The sequence below is a fragment of the Phaseolus vulgaris genome, chromosome 4 (genome assembly GCF_051622355.1).
Source record: "Phaseolus vulgaris cultivar YP4 chromosome 4, ASM5162235v1, whole genome shotgun sequence".
Classification (NCBI taxonomy): Eukaryota; Viridiplantae; Streptophyta; class Magnoliopsida; order Fabales; family Fabaceae; genus Phaseolus; species Phaseolus vulgaris.
The window spans coordinates 31,033,950-31,060,172 of NC_143501.1; the positions used below are offsets into that span (position 1 = coordinate 31,033,950).

Below are 26,223 nucleotides of genomic sequence, written 5' to 3' on the forward strand. Positions count from 1 at the left end.
AACATCATGTATTTTCGCTTCATGCACAATCCAGGAGGTAAGTTGTAAATAACTAGTAATACAGGCCATGAACTGTGATTTGTACTCATATTACCAAACGGATTCATTTCGTCTGTAGCTAAACCAAGTCGGATATTTCTTGATTCTTTACCAAATTTTGGAAAGTCATCATCAAATTTCTTCCATTGAATAGAATCACTTGGATGTCGGTACATGCCATCGCATTTCCTCTCATCTGCATGCCATCTAAGATTCTTAGCATCGTCTGGGTTTGCAAACAAACGCTTCATCCTTGGAATGATGGGAAGATACCACATAACCTTCATTGGGGGTCCATGCTTTTCCATGTCATCAATAGAATCATCATCTTTTTGTTTCAACTTATAACGTGATAAACCACACCTCGGACAACTTTTCAACAATTCAAAATCTTTCCGGTATAATATACAATCATTAGGACATGCATGTATCTTTTTGTACTCCATACCCATTGGACAAAGAATCTTTTTGGCCTCGTAATTACGATTAGGTAGACTATTTCCCTCTGGAAGCATATCCTTCAACAGCTGGAGCAATTCCGTGAAGCTTTTATCAGTCCATCCGTTTATTGCCTTCAAATTCATCAATCTTAACACCGCCGACAACCGTGTGAAGTTAGTTGATCCAGGATACAAAGGAGTTTCTGCATCTTTTGACATACTTTCATATCCATGCGTTTTTGCAAAACACTCAGCTCCCACATCACGAATCATGTCCTCCAATTGATCATCATCTCCATCATCGTGTATTGCTTCATCCATGGTAGAACCCACATATTCCTCAGTTACGGAAACACGTGGTAAATTTAATAATTCACCATGCCATGTCCAAGTTGTATAAGATCGAAGAAACCCATCACACAGCAGGTGTTCCCTCATGATATTCACATCCAGTATCCTTCCATTCAAACAGTTAACGCACGGACACCTGATCTTTGCTCCATCATGACCACTAATAATCGCGTTACGCTGCGCAAATTGTATAAATTCCTCTACTCCCCTTTCGTACTCATCACTTATACGAACAGCATTAATCCAACTTCGATCCATTATATATTCTGGAATATAGTTAGGATTTTCTAATAATTAGTATTCTATTCAATCTCACACATTTGCCGAGGGTCGAACACCCCCGGACTCAATCCAAACACGATATTTCTATTCTAAAAGTAACAATAACTAACATAACATAAAACTTTTATTAAAATGTAATTAACAACTAACTAAATATATAATATAAATTTAAGAAAATAGAAATTATATAATACAAAAATTCAAAATACACACAAATATATAAATTATTAGTTATTAGTTATAAATTCCAAGTTGTATTAGTTATTAATTAAATATATATTATAATACAGAAAATAACAATTCAAAATATTAAATATAAATTTAAAATATTAAATATAAATTCAAAATATTAAATATAAATTAAATACAACACCAACCTTTAGGTTGATGGTGATCGGAGTGGCGCAGGCGGTGATCGGAGAGGCACAAAACGAAGACGAGGACGAAGACGAAGACGAAGGCGCAGCGGTGGCGGAAGTTTTCGACTATGACAGTGGCAGTGGCGGAGCTGAAAAAACCGGCGAACCCAATAGAACAGTAACCACCTATATGACAAAAACGACTTAGGAAACGAAATGACAATGCCAAGGAAGTGAATAATGACAATGACAAAAACGAAAACGAAAACAAACGTTGAAGCGGAAGAGCGGAGAAGCTGAAACTTACAATGCAAAGGGAGAGCTGAAACAGAAGACGAAACGTTGAAACGAAGAGCGGAGAAGACGAAAGTGAAAGTGAAAACTAATGGCGCGCTTCAATTTTTAGGGTAAAATTGATTTACAAATGCGGTTCTAGGGTAAGACCGCATTTGTAAATCAATTAAAATGATTTACAAATGCGGTCATACTAAAGACCGCATTTGTAATTCAATTCAGAATGATTTACAAATGCGGTCTTTACTATGACCGCATTTGTAAATTATTCGAATTGAATTACAAATGCGGTCTTACCATAGAACCGCATTTGTAAATCAATTTAATTATAAAAATGCCACCGCATTTTTTACAAATGCGTTTAAGCGCAAAGCCGCACTAAATAAGGGGTTGTTGTTTTCATATTTTGTACTAGTGTATTGATCATATCTGTTCAAGATCATACCGCTGCATGGTTTTGCTCCTTGCATAAAAAACCTCCTGCCTATTTTAAAAACATTATAGATGGGTACGACAGTTTCATTTAACATTTATTATTACTTATATATCATATAATGTTATGTATTCTAACATGAAATCTTATTATTTTAGTGCTTACTCTGGATATAATATGTTGTGTGGGAGGAGAACTTCAAACGCACAAAAACTCACTTGGATGTACCTTAAGGTATTTAAAGTATATTTGTTCACTTAATTTAATGTGTTTCACTCATTCATTTAATACATTTATTTTCACATGCAGTCCAACAGGCAACCTGAAAATTATGAGTGCGGTTATTATGTTATGCAGTGGATGTTGACTATTTAGCAAACTGAAATTAAGAAAGGTTGGAATAAGGTAATACCTCAATACAATAAACACTTTAAAATTTGAGATTTATTATTCATGCACTAATTCAAAATATTTCAAATGTCACAGTTGTTCAACGACCAACACCCGCTAGATTTAGAAGCATTGGAGTATGTGAGAACAACATGGTCAAAGTATTTTGTAACCATGTATAACACTCTAGTATAGATAAATCATTACAATGACATTTTTTCATATATTACCAAACTTTTTTTGTATAATGTTATAATTTGTTGTATGTAATTTTTATATTTAAATTATGATTTGAAATGTTTTTATTTTCTGGAATTGAAAACTTTATGCAGGTTGTTTGAGATTTTTTAAAAAATAATTTTTTTTTAAGCAATACATATAACGACGGTTCCACTTGGAACCATCTTTAAAAGGCATATTTGCAACGAAGGTTCCTCTGGGAACCGTCTTTAAAAGTCCCTTAAAGTTTCAAAAAAAAAAAATCACAATCCACCTTTAACGACGGTTTCCACAACCGTCGTTATAAGTTGGAGTTTTAACGACGGTTCCCAGAACCGTCGTAAAAAATCATACCTTTTAACGACGCCTGTAATAACAACGGTTCTGGAACCGTCTTTAAATGTTGATTTTAACCGTCGTTAATCTAACTTTTTGTACTGGTGACACGAGATTAAAATAAATGCTCTCATCCATAGAGACCTCTGCCGCTTTTACAGAATAAAATTCAGCACTAACCTTCTGTCACCAGGTTGGAGGAATCACAAGCGTTGCCCCCAGACTTCTAGCAACAATTATTGGATCTGCTATCTGATAACCATCATTGGAGTGTTAGAGAATAAGGATATAATCAACAGAAACTATCGAAAGAACTATCAACAAACACAATCTGAAATCGAGAAGTTAGGGTTGAGAACACATAAAGATTAAGAAAGGAGAAGGGAAAGTCACTGTGAGTACGAAATGGTCTATCACTCAAGCTCAATCTCTCAATATCTCACTGCTCAAATGCTCCACTGCTCACGGTCACGTTCCACTGCTCAATCGCTCAAATGCTCCACTGCTCACGGTCACGTCCACTGCTCAGTCGCTCAAATGCTCAAGCTCACATTCAAAATGAGTTTACGCCCAAAAATGGAACATACTTTGACTTTCACAATTTTATTGTTTATTTAAATTTAATTTTAAAATGCATAGCGGGGACTAAACCTTCAAAATTTAAAGTAGGCATAGTGTAGGCTTATCCTTCAAATTTAAGTAGGCATAACATGGGTTTAACCTTCAAAAAATTAAAATTTTATTATTATTTTTTTTTTGTAAGTTTGCGTGAGTATAACCCACACTTTCCCACACTTATTTTATTTTCTTTAATTGTGAAGGCTTAGCTGACACTATTTAGGGTTTAGGGTTTAGAGTTTAGGAACACTATTTAGTGTCCACAAGTGCTACCGTCACTCTTTTCTGCAGCTTATTAAATGTACTTTTTCTTGTAGTGTCATTACATGAAACATAATATAAAAGAGAAATAAAAGAATCCAAACACATGGAGAGACCAAACCAAAATGCATGTAAGAAACAAGAACACAATCTAAATATGGAATAAAAAAAATGGTATTTGTTATGAAAAAAAATCCAAACTAACGAGGCATTACAAAGTACCAAATAAATTCTAACTTATTACCAACATTCAAATTATTCGCACAATTATTTTCTTCCTTAAAAATATGTTAAATTTTGAAATTCATGGGAACACATAGCTGCATAAATCTTCTCCACACCTCCCTCTAAAGTCCATGGAACCACTCCCATAGAAGAAAAAGCTTGACCAAACAAAGTAGAATCACTCTCCACCCAAAGCTTTTTGAACCCAACCCTCTAAGCATGTCCAATGGCAAAAATAGCCCTCCACATACAAGGCATTCTAATTCCTCAAAAAAGTAGATTAACCACCAATATAGTCCTCGTGACTTTCTTTAAGGATACTTGCACAAGCAGCAGAATCTGGAGCTCCCAAGCAACACTATCAGTGTTCACTTTAGTTCAACATACAATAGGAAGTCTCAATACCCTTGTACAGGAATAGAGACCTTACTAGGCTCGTGCTAATGTCAAAAGGGAAATTCCATCCATATGATTAGACATTTATTGTTTAGATATATTACCTAATATCCTAATGCAGGCCTTAACTATGTCAATGGCAAATACCATACTAATGCACGGTGTAATATTAAAATATTAATATTAATATTAATATTAATATTAGGAATAATATTAATATTAATATTATTAAAACAAAATAATATTAATATTAATTTTAACAATTATAATGTTACTATTAGTATAATTAATAATAATATATAATATTATTATTATAAATAATATTAACAATAATAATATTATCCAAAACAATAACAAGTGTTAATAGTAATAATAAAATTAATAAAAAGTAATATAAATAATAATAATAATAATAATAATAATAATATCAATAATAATAAAATTATTACAAAGAAAATAAATCCTACTTTTATCAATGAATAGATATTACATTTTACTTTTACAGTGTACCCTAACCTTTTAGGAAAAATTTAGTCAGAAACCTTTTTCTTTTAAAAAAAAATTGCATTATATAATACCTAAAATCTACAATATTCTTACAAGAAATCTCAAACCACAATTTGCATTTAGTGGAAATAGCTCAAACAAGTTCACTCGAATTGTCTATCACACAAAAAAGAAAATGATAAACTATTTTTTTTTACAAAGAACAATTATTTAGAAGGTTGACAAAGGAAGAACAAGAAGAATCACTCATACAAGATGTTATTTATACAAAAATAACTAATTTGACATCTGAGATATATTCATTACCTCCAGGAGGAATACTGGAAAATATTCTTAACAGGGTCAAAGTGCTGTATATGAATAAATCTAGTCTAATCGGTTATCTACTGCATTTTTCTAGTACCTTTTCTCTATTTCTAAATTCAATAAGGAAAGAAATCATTAAGGAGTTGCAGAATATTATGAATTCATCGAAAATGGATTTGAAAAATAAAACACACCTTGTACCTTGTGAGGTTAAAGTTAAAATGGAACAAAAACCACATCCCTAATCCAAGGAAAGAAAAGTAACTACTTGAGATTACAGCCTTGTCAATCAAGAACTAGAGATATATTGAATTCTCAAGTTGGATATTTAATAATTCATTATCAAATACGGTGTTTTTACGGTTAGAGGACTGTAAATATAGTCTATGTTTGCCTCCTTGGTTTTTTGTCATCTCTGAAGACCCTCAAAATTAGAAGGCTGGATAGAATAGTGAGCATTGGTGCTGAATTTTATGGGACCAACTCTTCATTTACGTTCTTGGAAAGGTTGGAATTCTACAACATGATGGAATGGGAATGTAAAACTACTTCTTTTCCACGTCTTCAACATCTTTCTCTGGATCAATGTCCCAAGCTGAAAGGTCTGTCAGAGCAACTTCTTCATTTAAAGAAATTATTTATTTGTCACTGTGATAAACTCATCATTAGCAGCATGGACACATCGTCACTTGAACTCTTGGAAATTGTTTCATGCCCACTTGTGAATGTTCCCATGACCATTACAATTTCCTTGAACAATTGACGATTGATGTTGGCTGCAACTCTCTTACAATCTTTCGGCTGGATTTATTTCCAAAGATCCATTTAATTCATCTGAGAAGGTGCCAAAATCTGAGAAGAATTTCACAGGAGCACACTCATAATCATCTAAAGGAATTAACAATTGATGATTGCCCTCAATTTGAATCATTTTCCGGTGAAGGATTATGAGTGAAAGGGTTTGAAAATTGTGACTCCTACATGAGAGTTTGAAATTGTGACTCCTACATGACAGAGGGAAATTGAAGCAAAAGGGAGTTGTCAAATGTAAATACTTTTAAATTACTTTCATAGAACTTGAAGTTGTATTTTTCCTCATGCTGTGTTGGGAGTGGCACTGAAGCAGTGACAATTGCAAATAGCTTTTTACTTCTGACATTAATTGTCGTTCTCAGATTTCCATTTATTTATAAAATTTGCAGAGGCAGGATTGTGTAGCCTGTCACCTGATGCAGATTAGGTATCTAAAGCTTGTGTAATTATTGAACTGTAAAAGGTATCCGTGTTTGTTATTGGAAGCAACATTAGATATATATTTTACAATATATTTTAGATGTGGCAAATAGAAATTATATTTCACTTTATTCATATTTATCTTCCAATATATATATATATATATATAAACGGTTTTGTCATCTGCTTTAGGAGAAAATTATAAATCTGTTTCTTCCAATGTGTCAAGTTATGATTAAGAGAAAACAAGTAGAGGGGTTTTACTTTTTGCTTTTCCACCTTGGATTTCCATTTGTTCATAAAATTAGCAGAGGAGAGATTTCAGTAAGTAGTCTATTAGTAAAGCTTGAGTACTTGAACCAAACAAGGCACATGTATTTGTTAATGGAAGAAGCTTAAGATATTTTACAATATATTTTACCTGTGCCAGCGTAACACAACCAATTTATCCTCGTCAACAGTGAATAAACTATTGATGAGTTCAGCGAACTAGTTATGTACTAACAAATTGAATTAACTGTTAGAGACTTCTAAACTTCATTTTTCTAACTAATCTTCATGGGTCTATTGCTTCTAAATTTGCTTTTCAAGGAACAAAATAAAGCGCACTTTTCTGCAATGCACGCCACTGTTTCAATTAATTTTGCCACCTTCAATTTTTGGAAACTAACAATCAAATACTATATGTAAAGTCGTGAATATTAAACCAAGACAAATAAATAGACTATAAAATATTATGCAACGTACTAAGCCATGTACCAAATACTATGTCAGGCACTGATAATCCAGCATGCTATAATTAATACACTCTATAATGACACCTTTTGAAATTTTCTAAACTTTTCCTTTCACTCCCCAACCCAAGCTGTAGATTTCCCATGGCTTGCACATCAATTCCAATGCAAACATAAAGTCTCGTTTAGCGATTTGATATAAGAAAGTGAAGCATCCATGCACACTTTGGAGCAAAAAGGGGCACTGTAATTCTATCACCGTAAAAGAAAACAGAAAGAGTAGAAAATGGGCTTGATGAACTCTAAGGCTTTGTTTGGATTAGAGGTTGTGGGTGAGTGAAAAGTTGAGGGTGTTGGAGTGGAAAGTTGAGGGTGTGGGAGAGTGGAAGTGTGAAGAAAGTGTGGAGAAAGTTGAGGGTGTTTGGATTGGGAGATGTTAGAGTGGATGTGTGAAGAAAATTTATTGGAAATTGTGAATGATGTGATAGTTGTGAGAATATTTTAATATATTTTGAATAGTGTAAATTATAAGATTACAAATTTACCCTTGTATATAAATAAATAGGAAAATGAAATATTAATGTTATATTTTGTTTGTAGATAATTTCAATATTATTAATGATTATTTAATAAATTTTATGTTATATAAATATATAATTGTTATTAATTATGATTTTGATTACTATTAATAATAATATTAATATAATTTAAGAAAAGATGTCACGAACATTAATTAGTTGCAAAAATATATAAAATCATTACATTTGATGTAGAGAGATAAATACATGTTAATTTGAAATTATGCAAATTATTACAATATTTTTTTTAATTTTTTTAATTTTAACATTAATAAATTATATTAAATCTTCAAAAGTTAAAAAACTAAACATTATAAATTTTGAATTCCATTCTGTCAAAATAAATTTTTTAAATAAAAATTTCTATATTTTTATAAACAATTAATTTTTTTAAAAATAATTACTTTCTACATTTATTATTAAAAAATCAGATTTCTTCTCAAAAATTTGACTGTTTCTTTTAATTAATACAACATTTTTTTATAAAGTTTTTAATTATAACATTAACAATTTATGTCAAATATAAAAAAAAACCTACAAATTTTTAATTCCATTCTGTAAACATATTATTTTTAATTTCATTATGTAAACATATTCATTTTAAAACATAATAATTATCTACATTTATTACTATAAACTGAAATTTCTTTTCTAAACTTTTTCTCCTTTCTTAACTTACTAAAACATTTATTTTGATTTTGTAATTTATAATATTAATTTATAAAAACCCTACGCATTACAAATTTCTATTTCTAGTTGTAAAAATATTCAGTTTAAATAAATAATTTTTTTTCTTATAAATAATTAAATGAACATTTTTTTATAAGATTTAATGATAACATTAATAATTTATGTCAAATCTAAAAAAAAAAATTAACTAAACATTATAAATTTTTATTTCCATTTTGTAAAAATATTATTTAGAAATAAAAAGCTATTTTTTTAAAACAATTTAATTTTTAAAAAATAATAACTATCTACATTTATTATTAGAAATTTAAATTTTTTTTCTGCCTTTTTAAATTACTATAACATTAAAATAAATAAATAAAAAATTAAACAATCTGAATAGAATGGAGGTCCTGTGATTTATGGTGGCATATAGGAGAAAAGAAGGGTAGACAAGTAATTTTTATATCTGATGTGGCACTTGCTATGCACTTTCCCCTTTCTCTTCATTTTGGAGAAGATGCAAGATCCCGTACACTTTCCATGCAGTCTCTTCCTCACCCGCACACATAACTGGAAGCAAACGGGATGGTACTGTGACTTCCGTCGTCGCAAACAGTACCACCCCTAGAAGCAAACGATACCTAAGAGAGAAGAAGCGCAGAAAGAAAGACAACATGTAAGAAAAAGAATATGTATTATTGACTTAGTATTTTCAGTAATTTAACGAGTATACTTATAAAACAGAAAAAAAATAAAAAATAGAAAAAAAATAAACAAAAACTAACAATCCATATAACAACCCAAACCTTATAACTACCCACTTAATCATCAATCACAATACCTCACATCACTTGCTGTTTGAAGTTTACTAGACCCAGTGTGCAAATTGTGTAAAAAGATATTAAAAGGAATCTAATGGAGCATAATCCAGCAAAAATTAATACACTGTGGTATGACACCTATTGAAATTCTCTAAGCTTGTCCTTTCACTTCCCAAGGTTCAGATTTGGCATGGCATGCACATCAATTCCAATACAAACATAAAGTCTCGTTAAGTCATTTGACACTTTTAGCGATGAGTTATTCCTACAAGAAATTGAAGCATCCATGCACACTTTTCATTCTCAACCATGGCTCATATCAGTGATTTTCCAGATTCAATTCTTTGTTACATTCTCTCTTTTCTCCCAACCAAACAGGTTGTTGCAACCAGTGTTCTCTCCAAGCGTTGGAACCTTCTTTGGCTTTCGGTTCAGTCTTTGGATTTCGATCACGACGGAGGAGACAAAAAGGCATGCTCTCGCTTTATTCTCTCAGCGTACTCTTTTCTGCTTTGGCTTTATTCTCTCAGCGTACTCTTTTCTGCTTTGGCATGATAAGGACCAACCCTTCTATTTTTTTTTATCAGCAATGAATAAATAAAATTAAAAGGATACTTCAGGGGTATCCCAACCCATTACAGTAACCAGAAGTGAACTTCTTATATCATCCACAAAAGAAACTCTCCTTTATGGTTGGAGCAGAACAACCTTAAAGTGAGAAAACCATACCCAAAAATATAACCAACAGGTTACCTCAAAGCATCATTCAACTTTACCAAAACACCCATAACCGAGGCCACCTACATTCACCTCGCCAAGCGACGATTTACCCATGCACGTTGCATAACTTCGGCGACCACCAACTACACACATATGGAGAACGCCGCTTCCTCAACCGGCGATCTTGTTGACAGAACGCCGCTTCATCGATCGGCGATCATGTTGACCTATGGAGAGCGCCGCTTCATCAACCGGCGATCATGTTGACCTTTGCATACCTTCGGCGACCACCGACAACGCACGCATGGAGATCTTCGTTTCATCGACCGGCGATCAGGTTGACCTAACTTCGACGACCACCGACTACGCACGCATGGAGATCACCATTTCATCGACCGGCGATCATGTTAACCTTATATAGCTTCGACGACCATCGCCTACACACATATGGAGAACGCCGCTTCATCGACCGACGATCATGTTGACCTTTGTATACCTTCGACGACCACCGACTACACACGCGTGGAGATCGCCGTTTCATCGTCCGGCGATCATGTTGACCTTGCATAACTTCGGCGACCACCGACTACTCACAACTGGAGAACTCCGCTTTATCTACCCGGTCTCAGCTCGAAACAGCACCTTCCTCGGACCTCAACTCATTCTGCCAGCAAGATCTCCCTTTCCTTTCTCTATTCCGCCACCAACCAGCAAACTTTAAACCTTCCACTGCAGCACAGAAACTACTTATAACTACTAATGCAAATCATTGGGTTCAACACCCAATCAGATAAAGAGTAGGTAAACTTATTTCCTTTATGTTTTAACCATAACCATGACTTTATCTGGGCCTGTTGAAAGACTTCTTCCGCATCCACAACACTTTGATTAAAAACTACTGAATTCCTATGATTCCACAAGCACCGTATGATGGTAGCCCAAACCCCTCTCCAGATCTGATTTTGTTTATTACTGCCGTGGGTCGATATAAAACTCTCAAAATGGTTCCTAACGTCGTTATGTTGGACGTAGAGAATTCCAATCCATCTGAGGCATAAATCCCATACACGGCTGGCAACCTTGCACTCCAGGAAGAGATGTTGGCAGGACTCCTCCTTAAGTTCACAAAGGGCACATACATATGTGTCTAGTGGGATCCCTCTCCTTCTCAAGCACATCCTAGTTGGAATTTTGTTCAGCAACACCCTCCAGGCAGTGAATATAACATTGGGGAACGTCTTCGTCTTCCAGAGGTGTTTGAATACATCGATTTGAGGTCCCCTAGTCGCCCTGACTAAGCACTCGTACGCGGAGCTCACTGTGAAGCACCCGTTAGCCTCACATCTCCATTCGAGTGCATCCTTTTCATCCTTTCTTACTTTGGCCCTAGATATGAGGCCTTCCAGCTCAGCTTCTAAAGAGGTTTCCCACTCAAATCTACCTCTCCTCCATCTTAAGGACCACCTCCATACTGATCCATCCCAATCTCCCACTTCTTCCAGCTTGTGGCCTTGGTTTAACGACAGGGAGTACAGTCTCGGGAACAAAGATTTCAACTTTGAGTTTCCTACCCACACATCCTCCTAGAAACGAATTTTATCTCCACTCCCTATTCTCCATCCAATTTTGTCTTGGAGCCATCCGTCTCCTCCTCCCTCCTTATATATTCTCGTCAAATCTCTCCACCACCATGACTGATATTTAATAGGCACAAAATCACTTTTAATACCCAGACCATACTTCGATTCAATCACTTCCTTCCACCTCCCTTTCTCGTCAGAGCTGTATCGCCACATCCACTTTGCCATAAGAGCATAATTGAACTTCTGAATATCTCTGATTCCCAGACCACCTTCCTCTTTTGTTCTGCACAAGTCTCTCCAGCTAACCCAAGATATAGACCTCTTCTCCTTTCCCCACCCCCATAGAAACCTCCTTTGAATGCTAATGATACTTTTGCAGACCACCTCTGGTGCTTTGAAGAGAGACAGGTAGTAGAGCGGTGTAGCGAATAACACAGATTTGATTAAGCACAGTCTGCCTGCCGTTGAGAGAAACCTCCCTTTCCACACAGTAAGTCTTGACTTTAGTTTGTTTAGGACAGGTTCCCAGAATTTTTTCTTCCTCGGATTACCCCCTACTTCTAAGCCTAGATAGTTGAAAGGTACAACCATCTGGCCACAGTTCAGATTCTTTGCATAGCAGTCCAACTTGCTTTCCAAGACATTTATGCCTACTAGTTTTGACTTGTGGAAGTTAACCTTCAACCCTGAGGTTAGCTCAAACCCCCTGAGAATAGACTTCAAGGTGATAACATTACTAAAGGAGTCCTGGCATAGAAAAAGGGTGTCATCTGCGTACTGAAGGATGGTAATTTCTACCTCTTTTCTTCCTACTTTTATCCCAGATAGGAGATTTCCCTTCACACCTTGCCTTACCAGCCCAGCCAGCCCTTCCGCAACCACTAAAAACAACAGAGGAGCTAAAGGATCGTCCTGCCTTAACCCTCTTGACGACTTGAATTCCTCGATAGGGCTACCATTGACAAGCACAGACACCGTTGCGCTTTCCAGACAGCCTTTGATCCACCTGACCCATCTGTTGTCGAACCCCATCCTAATTAACATTTCATATAAGAACTCCCATCTGACTGAGTCATAGACTTTTTCAAAATCCACCTTAAAACACAAACCACTCTTTCCACCCCTCCTCAGATCCTCTACCACTTCGTTGGCCAAGAGCACACTGTCCAGAATCCCTCTATTCTTTAAGAAAGCCGATTGGCATTCATCAATGACCGAGCCTATGACTTTCTTCATCCTTCCCGCCAAAACTTTCGAAATAATCTTATAAACTGCACCTACTAGGGAGATAGGTTTGTATTGCTCAAGCTTAACCGGATCTTTTACCTTGGGTATAAGAGCTATGAAGGAGGCATTACAACCTTTTGGAATGTGCCCATTTTCATGAAAAAAAAGCCACCGCTGCCACTATGTCTTCTTTTAGAACCCCCCAGCTTTTCTTGATAAAGTTCATATTAAAACCATCTGGCCTTGGGCTTTTTGAACCATCACATAGCCACACCACATCTCTAATCTCTCTCTCGGAAAAAGCAGCTGTAAGGGAAATATTGTCCTCCCTGGATAGAGACTTAAAATCAACCATATCCAGTCTAACACCAAAGTCCTTCGTAGCCGTAAATCTGTTTTCAAAAAGTTTCTTGGCTTCTTGACGCACTGTACAAGGTTCCTCGCACCAGATACCACCCACCTCAACCCCTTTCACCTCATTCCTGAGTCTTCTCCACCTCAAAGATGAGTGAAAAAACTTGGTACATGTATCCCCATACTTGAACCATTTTGCTCTAGCTTTTTGACAAATGAGGGAGTCTAGTTTCTTTTCAGTTTCCTTCAAGCGACCTACCAACTCATACCTTTTCAGCCTATCATCTTCCCCAAGGTCGTTGATGCAATCATGGAAATCTAAGGCCTCCAATTCCTGCAGAATCCTCATCTTATTTGTTTGGATGTTACCAAACTCATCCCTATTCCAGACTTTTAGATCACCTTTCAAAGACTTCAATTTCTCCTTGATGTTTATGAAAGCATTCCTTTGCACAGGGTATGATGACCAGTTATTCTTGACCATCTCACTAAACCCCTTTCCCATAAACCACGCATCGATGGATCGGAAAGGTTTGGGCCCCCAATTCTTTTCCACATTACCACTATTGCACAGTGGTCCGAGACTTCCATTCTCTGCACATACTGTTTACACATAGGCCATATCTCCATCCACGCTTCCGAAACAAGAACTCGGTCTAATCTGCTCTTTGCCGATCCATTAGCCTTAAACCAAGTGAATTTCTTACCTACTAAAGGAAATTCGAAGAGAGAGTTGGTATCAATGAAACTGTTAAAACCAGTAATCTCACCTGATTGACTAGCCCTCTCCCTTATACCTTTCCTCTCATTCCGGCTTCTGATGGCGTTGAAATCACCACACATGCACCATACCAACTCTTGTGAATCCGCTTTAAGGTTAGACAGATCCTCCCAAAGGGTCTTCTTCTCACTCAAGGAACAAGCAGCATAAACATTGATCACTACACAGCTAGTGTTGGTTTTAACATGGTTGCCGAAAACTGCAATGAATCCCTTCCCCATGACGTGGTTTGCATAGCTAAACGCTTCTTCGTGCCACATGGACAACAGACTGCCACTACCGTTGACGCCTTCATAATGAACCCATCCTACTTTGTTATCCCCCCACGGGGAATAACACCTTGCTTCCAAGAATTCCTTAGCCTTTGTTTCTTGCAGACACACAAACTCCGCCCCTTCACTAGCAATAACTTGTCTCAAATACCTCGCTTTTGAACTTCCCCCCACACCTCTAATATTTAAGTTCACAATAATCATTAAGACAAGATTTTATTACCCGTCTCAGAGTGTGAAACGACCTCTGAATCTCTGACTTCCATATTCCCATACTCTCTTACAACCTCGTCTTCTTCCTTGCGGCACCTAATCCTGACTTGTTTTCCCACTTCCCATAGCTTGGATGGTCCCGCCTGATCAACGGGTTCATCTAATCGCGAATTACACATATAGATGTTTTTGTCAGAAATTGAGGATGATGAGATTTTGTCTGTAGTGTGAGCCATTGCCCTTGCTTGAGGCATTCTTGCTTTAATCCTTCCAGACCGCCTCGGAAAAGGGCAAGAGTCCCCCAATTCCGATAGCCCTTTCTTCTTACGATGGCGGGGTGGAGAGCTTGATTTGCTCCTCTCGGCGATTCCAGCTTCGCCGTCTTCCAGGCTAGAAATCCGCTCCACCGAACCCATTGCACCTGCAGCTTCATCATGTTCGCTACCTCCTTGCTTCTCGATGCAGATTTGTAGTCCCCTTTCCCCACTACTCGCATCGTTTTGAATTTCATTTGCTTTTTTGGAACTTAGCCTTTTGCTATTAGTCTGCCATTCTTCTAAACTATCTCTCACTTCCAATCTCTCTACCTGCGTTGTTTGCATGTTATCTCCTTCCTTATGTGATTCCCCTATCTCAGAACCCTCAGACATTGACTGGACCACTAACTCCTCAGTCCTTATGTTCTTTTGGGCTGATCCACGGGGCCCACCGCCACTCAATTGGGCCTCGCTCCTGCATACCCGGCCCAAGCCTTCAGAAAAATCCTTTTGGTTACTCAAACATTCTATTTCAACCACCACTTTAGCCAAGTCAGCTAGAGTAGGGTTGCTATAGCTGGTCCATACACAGTCTGGGGCAGGTAAACTGACACAGAGATTATTTTCATTTGCCGCCTGACCCATACTTTCTCCATTCATGTAAGACATACCACCTTTGCCCTGATAGCCCTTACTTTTCGAAATAGACCCCTCAAAACGGAAGTTTGACTTTCCCTGGTACTGTTCATCGTCTCCCCCAATCTTCTCTCTGCCTTCTCCCTCTTCTGGCCAGCGATCATCCTTGAACCTCATACTACCCTTCTTCTTGCCATTCACCTCAGAGAAGTCGGTATCATCTACATACGTATCCATGGAGGACACACTATCAATGGAGTCTTCCACATATGGATTGCCATTATACCCTCGTCCTTCACATCCATTGACCTCCTTTTCAATGAAAATACTACATATATGTTTATTAATCCGCATTTTCCTCGCTAGCCTGACACTACCAAGATTTTGAACCCGGACTTTCAGCCTTGCGTATTCAAGGACCTCCCATGTTAACGTAGAGTTGTCGATGGACACTAGCTTAGCCGCCTTGGAAATCTCTCCGACCACTTTGGAAAAGCAAACCTTATTCTAGAACGGTAGTGGCACCCCATAACATTTCACCCAGACAGATTTATGACTTGCACCACTATCCAACGACCATGGTTTGACATCTGTAAACACAGCGTCGAACCACTCTTTGTTATTCTTCAAAATAACCTCCATCACCTCCCCCTCTTTTGGGGTTATCAGGATAAGATTATCAACTAAGGATCTCGCTCTTATCATTGACATTCCTCCCTTCATAATCTCCTCTCCTAACATGCCAAAATCCATGCCATCCTCAAGGGTTCCTACTACACTTCTTTTCAGCCAAGGTAGAGAAAGGTGTTGTGTTTCAAAAGCCACGCCTTTCCACCCATCCTGGTATCCACATGAAATAGCTTCAGCATAAGTCCTCTTTCCACTCTTCTCCACCCAAATCTCCTTGCCTCCATGTTTCCTAACGGTCTCATCTTCCTTCGTATCGCTCTTCCTTGTTATCACCTGACGTTCTCTTGGCATTTCCCACGACGCCCTCCTCTCCTCCTTTTTTGGACCAAACTGATTTCTACTATATTTCGGAATGTTTACATACAGTTTCCTACTTCCAATATAGATCTGGTCCAGATCTCTCTCAGGCTCCTTTCATCTCTAACACCGAAAAACCTCACGAAACCAAACCTCTTCCCCCATTTGTTTAATCATTTTGAGATAAAAACGTCCTTCACCCTTGCCCATTTTTGGAAAACCTTAATCATATCCTTCTCACCAAGCCCATGCGAAAAGTTAGAGAAGAAGAACGACGAGAAATCGTTTCCACTTCCCTTACCCATCTTTTTGCACTTATTAGGACCAACCCTTCTATAGATTACGCCTTAGATTTATGAATTTATATAATTGTAATGAAATCGAGACATGGATTAAGCTTGCAATGAGAAGGAGTGGTAGTCTTGATCATCTCGACCTCAATCTGCCTTGGTTTCTTGTGGTGTCCTCTATTGTGTTTAACTGCAAAACTCTTGTAGTTCTCAAGTTGACTAACCTAAAACTGAAAAATATTCCTTTTATTGATTTTCCCTTGCTTAAAATCTTGCATTTCACTCTTTGTTTCTTTGAATATCAAGATATTCTTCAACAGTTTCTTTCTGGGACTCCTAATCTCGAGGAATTGGTAGTTCATATTTTTATAGTCAAGGATTGGATTGCTAATACTGCGAAAAAGATCTACAGATTGCCCAAGTTAGTTAGAGCTAACGTCGATTTACATTTAGTTCCATTCGAAATTGTCAAGAACGTGCTAGTTTTGATGACAGACACGGTATTACTTGTGAAACTTGTTTCTTATTTACTTCCCATTTTTAAGGAAGAAATTTGGATTTCTGATGTTTTGATAATATTATTTTGTATCTCTTGCAGGTGTGTCAACAAGATCTGGTTTTTGATCTTCAGAATTTAGTTCAATTTGTGTGGACCCGATTGTTGTTTATCATCAATGGCTTTTGGTCTTGGAAGTACTCATGCATTGTCCAAAGCTTCAAACTGTAGTCATTAGAATTAGTGAGATTTATTGATTTAAGCTTTTTAAGTATGAATCTTTGTTTTATCTTTTCTTTAAACATTAGGATTAATATAGTTTTATAATTATTTTTAACAGGCAGAGATTATTCAGTTTCTGAAAGCGAAGAAGAAAAAGCAGTTTTGTCATATCTATTTCCTGTTCCTAACTGTCTTTCGATACATCTCAAAACCTGTTGTATTCACAATTACAGGGTTCGTTATTTGAGTTTAAATTTGCAGAATATATTATGCAGAATGCAAAATATTTACTTTCCATGAAATTCTGCTTTAACATATCTACTCATCCTTATAATAATTTTTTGAGAAGATAGAAGATCTTAAGAGATTTATCCTCATGCTTCATGAGTTTAGATACTTGTACACTTTTATTTGAAGAGTTTAGTGCTTTAACCTATGATGGTTTCTTTTTGTATTTACAGTAGTATATGCAAGAATGTGGTTTAGTTTATCAAATTAATCTATTTATCTTCATCTAATGAATGTTTGCAAGTGTATTCAATTAATTTGTATTTTTTCTTTTTATTCTAAAAAAATGTTGCATAATCATAATTCAGGATTGGTATGTGTTTTGAGGTCATCATTTTAGAAAGTATTTCTCTAGCCATGAAAGTATTTACACTATTAAACAAATGTTTTTATGCATTTATTTATATATTTATTTTAATTATATTGGTAATATAAATTCGGGTAAATATGCTCATGTTTAATTATATTAGAAAAAATAGATGTTAGACAGTTAAAACAAAAATATAATACAAAATGTAGAAGGTTAACAACTTGTTTTTGTTTCAGTCAATACCTGTACCGCCCAGGTAGTCGGAAATGATGACGTGGCAGCAAGCGATAATATTGGCGTGTTGAACGGAACACCTGGCTGACAGAAGGGAAGGAAGTTGGGGAGCTCGTGTAGTCGCCAATCGTTAAGTTGGCGTGCTTCGATCTCTAGCAGATCTAAACCGACGGTCACCAGGTTTGTGTCGTAGTCGCCGGATGCGAACCCAGGCGACAAAGTGATCAGAGATCGCCGAGAGGAGGACATCGCCGAAAGATCAGGAAAGCTTGTTCAAGGCTTTCGAAGGCCACGAATGCGAAGGATGAAGTTATCAGATGGTCATTCCCTAGCTAGCCAGAGGTTGAGGCCAGGGAACAGCTTACCAGGACATGCACGGTGAAGCAAGTGAAGCAGATCATGATGGCGGCCGGCGAGACCATAGGGAAGGTGTCCATAGTGACACCCCGTACTCGCCATACAGAAGAGATCGCGCTCCAAGGCAGCTATACACCGAGTTACTCCTTGCATGGATAACTTAGTCGAATAAGTCTGAAGAGTAAGAAGTGACGCTCAAGCAGAGGACGCTCCAGATGGTGACACGTGTACAGCTGGATGCAAGCCATGTGTTCAGATGTGCAACCGTCAGGAGAGAGAAAGTGCACAGGTATATAAGAGATTCTAACGAACTTCTAAGGTACGCGCGTTTAGAACACTTCTTTACGCTTGAGAGAAATTGAGTACGCTGAGAGAGAACATTGCACGGTTCCTGGAGTTCTTAGTTTTTTCTCTTAGTATTTTGGTGGTTCAGTCACTGACTTAAGAGTCGGAGCGCGATCGGCCGCAGCGGCGCCACTCTGTCTTTTGCAGGTTCTTGAGGTGAATCGAGGTGAAGGACGAAAGCTAGCGTGGTGCAAAGCCGATCCAGAGGAAGAATACCTTTGACGAGGCGTGGCTCTTGCGTTCTGGTCAACAGGCAGGATCATCAGGCGCCCACCGTGGGGCCGTGTAAAACCTGTCCCCATCCATAGCGTGAGTTCTTGAGGTTTCTGTAGTTTCTGTGTGGTTGTGTGCTGGTGCAACCATTTTCCACCGTTCATTCAAGCTTTTGTTCGGTGATTTCGAGTTTTCCACCGTTCGCTCGAGTTTTGTTCGGTGAATTCGAGTTTTCTGCCGTTCGTTTGGGTTTTAATCAGTAGTGTGAAGTTTTCCACTGTTCGTTCGAGCTTTCGATCGGATTCTTGTAGTTTCTTGCTGTTTGCGCGGTTTTCAATCGGTTGTTCGGTGCTTTTTCCGTTCGATTGCGTTTCTGGTTAGTGAATCGGGAGCTTGCTGGAGAAGCGGTAGTTTCGTGTTGAAGTTGCAAGTTTCTGTGAAGGTTTCGACGTCCGAATCTATCGGCGTGCTGTCGCAGCTGCGTTTTCGGAAGCCCGTGGGAGTTTGAAAGTTTCTGACCGATTGATTGCTGGATCGATCGTTTGCTGGAGAAGGTTTTGTTCGTTGAATTTCGTTTCGCTGAGTTTTCATGAGAAAAATGAGAAGCAACCGTTCAATTCCCGTTGTGCCAGTTGCTGCAGAAGGCGCCATGACCATGGCGCAGATGATGGAGATCATGCGTGCGCTGCAGGCGAATGTGGAGGCCTCGCGCATAGAGCAGGCGAAGATGCATGAGGACCTGGTCGCCTCTCAGGCCAGGAATGAAGAGCTCAGCAAAGTGACTGAGGAGTTGCGTCAAGCTCTTCAGGAGCAGAGAGGACGCCCAGTCGTTGAAGAGGTCGCGCCGTCGTCGCCACCTCGCGTTTTCCCTATGCCGTTTGCTCAGGCGATCACGGACACGCCTATCCCTGCGAGCGTGGTACCTGTGAAGGCTTCTTTCACCGGCGTGGAGGACCCTGAGGCACATCTCACCACGTTCCACACGCAGATGATGCTGTCAGGAGGCTCGGATGCTGTATATTGCAAAATGTTTGTGAGCACGCTCCAGGGAACAGCGCTGGAATGGTTTGTGAGCTTGCCTACAGGTCACATAACCAATTTCCAGCAGTTTTCGAAGCTTTTCGTCGAGCAGTACATTGTGAACAAGGCACCACCTAGGGTGTCTTATGACCTGTTCGACATAAGGCAGTACCGGGGAGAGTCCCTCAGGGACTACTTGAATCGTTTTGGAGCACAGATGGTCCACTCGCCTGCTAAAGACGAGGAGATGCTGGTATACGCCTTCAAAAAGGGCGTGCTGCCGAGACCTTTCTGCGAGGCGCTGATTAGGGCTCACCCCGCCACGTTTGCTGAGGTTAGGCGACTTGCGGTGGCCCACATCGCCGACGAGAGCGAAGTCGCCGAGAAGAGAGGAAGCGTGGCCCCTGCTAGGCCACATGCTTAGACCAGGATCCAGCCACAGAGGGTGCTGGAGACGGCGGCGGCCAAGAGGGATCAAAGGACTCGCCATCCTTATGATCCAAGAAAAAACAAGGGAAGGGGCCCAGGGCGCCCTAGGGAGTACAATCGCCCACCAAAGCACAAGTTTGTCATGGGGTTGGCGGATCTGATCGCCATTCCCAATATAGCAGCCAGGCTTAAGGCGCCTGAGAAAGTGGGCGACAAGGTGTTAGGACCAAAACCGGACGCCTGGTGTGAGTTCCACCAGAGTTTTGGTCACACCGATTCGTGTTTGGCCCTGGGATACCAGCTCGACGACCTGTTCAAGAGCGGTTTCTTGAATGATTACCTGCTGGACAGGAGGACGGGAGGTGCGTCGAGCTCCCAGCCGGCGAGTGGCGAGATTCAGCAGCACGAGATGCCCACTCATGGCGAGATCCACACCATCGCTGGAGGATTCTCGGGTGGTGGATGCACTGCGTCACAGAGGAAGAAATACGCAAGGTCTGTGATGACGGTGGACATGTTCGAGGACCACTCGCCAGATGTGGACATCACGTTCACAAAAGAAGATCTCAGGGACGTTGTGCCTCACGACAACGATCCCATAATTATCTCGCTTGTCACAGCGGGAAGGAAGGTCCACCGGGTACTGGTGGACCAAGGAAGCTCGGCGGATGTAATGTTCTGGTCGACTTTCACACAGCTGCAACTGCCCCTTGACCAGCTGAGACCCTATGGAGGGTGCTTGTATGGGTTTGCTGGCGATCAGGTGGAGGTCAGGGGGTACATCGAGCTAAGAACGACATTCACGAATGAGGTGGCCTCGAGGACGGAGAAAATCAAGTACCTCGTCGTGAATGCTCCCTCAGCCTATAATATTTTGTTGGGGAGACCGACCCTCAACAGAATAGGAGCTGTGCCCTCAACCAGGCACGTGAAGGTTAAATTACCATCGATGGAGGGGGTGGTGATCACCATCAAATCTGACCAGAAGGAAGCGAAGAAATGCTATGAGAATAGCCTCAAGAATAAGAGGTCAGTAAGTTACATCACAACGACGCCGCCTCCCGGTGTGAAGCCCAGGCCAACAGAATGGCAAGTTGTTGATGCGGCGATGGAAGTGGCCGCCGGAGGCGATGTCACCATGACGGAAGCTGAGGTTGAGGGAGAGAGCGGGGGACGGGAGGAAGAGGCGAGGAACCACCCAGAGGAAGCGAGGGAACTGGGAATCGCCAGGGCGGTGATCGCCAGGGAAGCCAGACCCAAACCCGTCGAGGAGTGGCTCGAAAGGGAGATCGGGGGAAAGGTCTTCAAGCTGGGAAGATCTTTGGAGGCTGAGCTCCAAGACCAGATCGCCAAGGTGATAGGACGGCATCTGGATGCTTTTGCATGGTCTGCTTCAGACATGCCGGGGATAGACCCCGACATCTTGTGCCACCATCTAGCAATGGACAACCAGGTCAGACCAGTGCGGCAGAAAAGAAGGAAGTTCAATGAGGAGAGGAGACAGGCGATCAGGGAAGTCCAGTACCCTGAGTGGTTGCCAATGTCGTGCTGGTGAAGAAAAGCAATGGGAAGTGGTGCATGTGCGTCGACTTCACTGACCTGAACAAGGCTTGCCCAAAGGATTCGTACCCTTTGCCAAGCATAGATGCCCTGGTCGACAGTGCAACAGGGTGCAAGTTGCTGAGCTTTCTGGACGCCTTCTCGGGGTATAATCAGATGAAGATGCATCCCATGGATGAAGAGAAAACCGCCTTCATGATTGAGAGGTCGTGCTACTGTTACAAGGTGATGCCCTTTGGGCTGAAGAATGCGGGGCCCACGTACCAAAGATTGATGGATAAGGTACTTGCACCAATGCTGGGAAGGAATGTGCAAGCGTACGTAGATGATATGGTCGTGACCTCGCCTGAAAAGAGCAAGCACGTTGCGGATCTGGAGGAGTTGTTCACCACAATCGCCAAGTTCAAATTAAAGCTGAACCCCGAGAAATGCATTTTTGGCGTGGAGGCAGGGAAGTTCTTGGGATTCCTCTTAAATGAGAGAGGAATAGAGGCAAATCCTGATAAGTGTGCTGCCATATTGGCAATGAGGAGCCCGGCTACCGTGAAGGAGGTGCAGCAACTTACAGGTCGGATGGCCGCCCTGTCTCGTTTCGTATCGGCTAGCGGAGAGAAAGGCCATCCGTACTTCCAGTGTTTAAGGCGAAACAACAAGTTTGTCTGGTCGAAGAAGTGTGAAGAAGCCTTCGTAAAGCTTAAAGAGTACTTGGCGAGCCCGCCGGTTTTGTGCAAACCCTTGGTAGGAACCCCTCTCAGGTTGTATTTTGTTGTGACTGAGAGGGCGGTGAGTGCGATGCTCGCCCAAGATCAAGACCAGGCTCAGAAGCCTATTTATTTCGTCAGCAAGGTGTTGCAAGGCCCGGAGGTGAGGTATCAGGCCTTGGAAAAAGCTGCACTGGCTGTAGTATTTTCGGCGAGGAGGTTGCGCCACTATTTTCACAGCTTTACAGTGCTGGTGATGACCGACTTGCCCATCCAGAAAGTCCTGAAGAAGCCTGATGTAGCTGGGAGGATGGTGAAGTGGGCGGTGGAGCTGTCGGAGTTCGACATCAAGTATGAGCCCCGAGGTCCGATCAAGTGGCAGATTTTCGCTGATTTTGTGGTCGAGCTCTCGTTAGAAGCAGCACGAGTTGAAGGGGATAATTTTCGTTGGGTGCTCTCGGTGGACGGATCGTCGAACCAGCAGGGTAGCGGTGCTGGAGTCATTCTAGAAGGGCCCAACGACGTGCTGATAGAACAATCCCTGAGGTTTGCCTTCAAAGCCAACAACAATCAAGCAGAGTATGAGGCGTTGATCGCCGGAATCGTGCTGGCCAAGGAGATGGGAGCTAGGGTGCTGATGGCTAAGAGTGACTCGTTATTAGTCACGGGATAAGTAACAGGCGAGTTTCAGGCCAAGGATCCACAAATGACGGCTTACTTGGAGTATGTGCAGGAGTTGAAGAGTTCCTTTGTCTCATTTGAAGTGGTGCATGTGCCCAGAGAGCAGAATGCCCGAGGAGACTTGCTAGCTAAGCTCGCCAGTTCGGGCAAGGGGGGTAGGCAGAGGACAGTGATCCAAGAAACTCTGAAGACGCCTAGAGCATTTGTGGCAGACCACCTGGTTCTTCAGATAAGCAATTCGACGGAGAAAGCGGCGAGGAGTCACAGGTCCTTGACTCAGGAGACCTTGAGATCGCCGAGAATAAGAGCATGTCGGGGGGAGAGGGTGAACATGACGCAAGTCTGTGCCACGCACGAGCCAGACACGTGGATAACCCAGTATCAGCGTTGCCTGGCAGATGGCCTTCTCCCGCTGGATCCGACGGAGACTAGGAAGATAAAGAAGAATTCCAGCAAGTTCACAATGATTGATGGCGAGTTGTACAGATTTGGGTTCACACACCCACTCCTGGAATGTGTGCACGGAGAAAAATGTACAAGAATCATGGTCGAGCTCCATGAAAGGATATGTGGAAGTCACGTCGGGGGTCGAGCTCTGGCTGCAAGGACTCTCCGTGTAGGTTACTACTGGCCAACAATGAGGGAGGACTGCAAGAAGTATGCACAGTGTTGCAAGCAATGTCAGCAGAACGCCGATTGGCACAAAGTGCCTCCAGAAGAGTTAAAGTCGATTTACAGCCCTTGGCCGTTTCATACGTGGGGAATTGACATTCTGGGACCTTTCACATTGGCGATCAGGCAGATGAAGTACTTGGTGGTGGTGATTGAATACTTCACCATGTGGATCGAAGCAGAACCAGTAGCCCAGATCACCGCACACAAGATCGAGAGCTTTGTATGGAAGAACATCGTGTGCCGGTTTGGTGTACCTAAGCGTCTGGTGTCAGACAACGAGACTCAGTTTGCAAGTCACCTACTGAAGAAGTTGTGCGAAGAGGTGGGAATTCAGCAGGTGTTTGCATCCGTCGAGCATCCTCAGACAAATGGCCAAGTAGAGTCCGCCAATCGGGTGTTGCTAAGAGGCTTGAAGAGAAGGCTAGAGAAAGCCAAGGGATCGTGGGCTGAGGAGGTACCCCGCATAGTTTGGGCGTACCACACCACCGAGCAGTCAGGAACCCACGAGACCCCGTTTAGCTTGGTCTATGGATGTGATGCAATGATTCCAGTGGAAATCCAGGAAAGCTCGCCGAGATTCCAGAACTTTGTAGCGGAAGACTCGAATGAAGAAAGAAGGTTGAATCTGGATTTGCTGGATGAGGTCAAGGAGGAGGCGAGAGTAAAAGCCGAGGCAGTGAAAAGGAGGATTGAACGAAGATATAACTCGAAGGTGATGCCAAGGCAGTTTAGAGAAGGCGACCTGCTGATGAGGAAGGCCCACTAGTACGAGATGGAAAACAAGTTATCGCCTAAGTGGACAGGACCGTTCAGAATAACCGAGGCGCTCGGGAACGGCGCCTACCGCCTAGAGACATTGGAAGGAGGGGCGATTCCTCGCACTTGGAACGCCACACACCTCAAGTTATATTACAGTTAAAGCTTTGTAAGTAAAAACGAACATGAAAAGATTTGCAAGCTTTCTGTTAAAATAGTTTGAAGGGGGCACTCTTTTTTCCCTAAGGAGGGTTTTTATGAGGCCACCCAATAAAAAAGAGTTTTCAGAGTTTAAAGTTTCTAAGATTGCATGCTTGTTGTTTCGAGAGTTTTAGAAAAAGACCTTATCACTCATACGTGATTCAAGGCAAGTTTAAGGTTATGCTGCATGCTTTCTAAAGAAAAGTTTAAAGTCCCCATCGCTTTTCGGCGATTGGCGGCATCAGTTAAAGTTTTAAAGTCCTCATCGTCTTTTGGCGATCGGAGGCACCAGCAATGACTAAAGACCCCAGCACTCTCGTGCGTTTGGAGGCGAGAAAAGAAAAGACCTCCTCGCCCTCGAGCGAGTGCAGGCGAGAAAGAGATAAAGACCTCCTCGCCGTCAAGCGAGCGCAGGCGAGAAAGAGGAAAAGTCCTCAGTGCATCCAAGGGGGGAGGAGATGTACACCCTGGGCAAGTTGAGGCCACAGATAAAGTCCTTCTCGCCGTCGAGCGAGTTCAGGCAAGATAAAGACCTCCTCGCCGTCGAGCGAGCGCAGGCGAGAAAGAGAAAAGGTCCTCAGTGCATCCAGAGGGGAGGAGATGTACACCCTGGGCAAGTTGAGGCACCAGATAAAGTCCTTCTCGCCGTCGAGCGAGTTCAGGCCAAATAAAGTCCTTCTCGCCTCGAGCGAGTTCAGGCAAGATAAAGTCCTTCTCGCCGTCGAGCGAGTTCAGGCGAGAAAAAGTCCTTCTCACCTCAGAGTGAGTTCAGGCAAAATGAACTGAAAAGTCACCCTAAACCCTAAACCCTAAACTCAAAAGGAAGGAAACGCCTTTCCCCCTTTAAGTGAAACATCAATATTGGCTTAGTAAGACCAAAGAAGACTTCCACGCTTGTAGGCAGTGTGAAGGCAGATAAAA

The 26,223-nt window shown here is 40.9% G+C and overlaps 1 protein-coding gene across 1 annotated transcript; it reads right to left on the reverse strand.

The window, feature by feature from the left end:
- Positions 1–13,178: 13,178 nt before the first annotated feature.
- On the reverse strand, positions 13,179–14,635 carry LOC137838345 (uncharacterized). The gene is made up of 2 exons (XM_068647590.1): positions 14,086–14,635; positions 13,179–13,981 (listed from the first exon to the last, which is right to left on the reverse strand). Exons 1-2 carry the CDS (start codon positions 14,633–14,635, stop codon positions 13,179–13,181), a joined length of 1,353 nt encoding a protein of 450 aa, XP_068503691.1.
- Positions 14,636–26,223: the final 11,588 nt, after the last annotated feature.

Excerpts from the sequence above, each read along its gene's own strand:
- LOC137838345 (XM_068647590.1), bottom strand. The coding sequence starts at position 14,635 with ATGATTATTGTGAACTTAAATATTAGAGGTGTGGGGGGAAGTTCAAAA. Across the intron at positions 13,982-14,085 it reads CTTCGAATTTCCTTTAGTAG|TATGTGCAGAGAATGGAAGT; the intron begins GTAAGAAATTCA and ends ATGTGTAAACAG.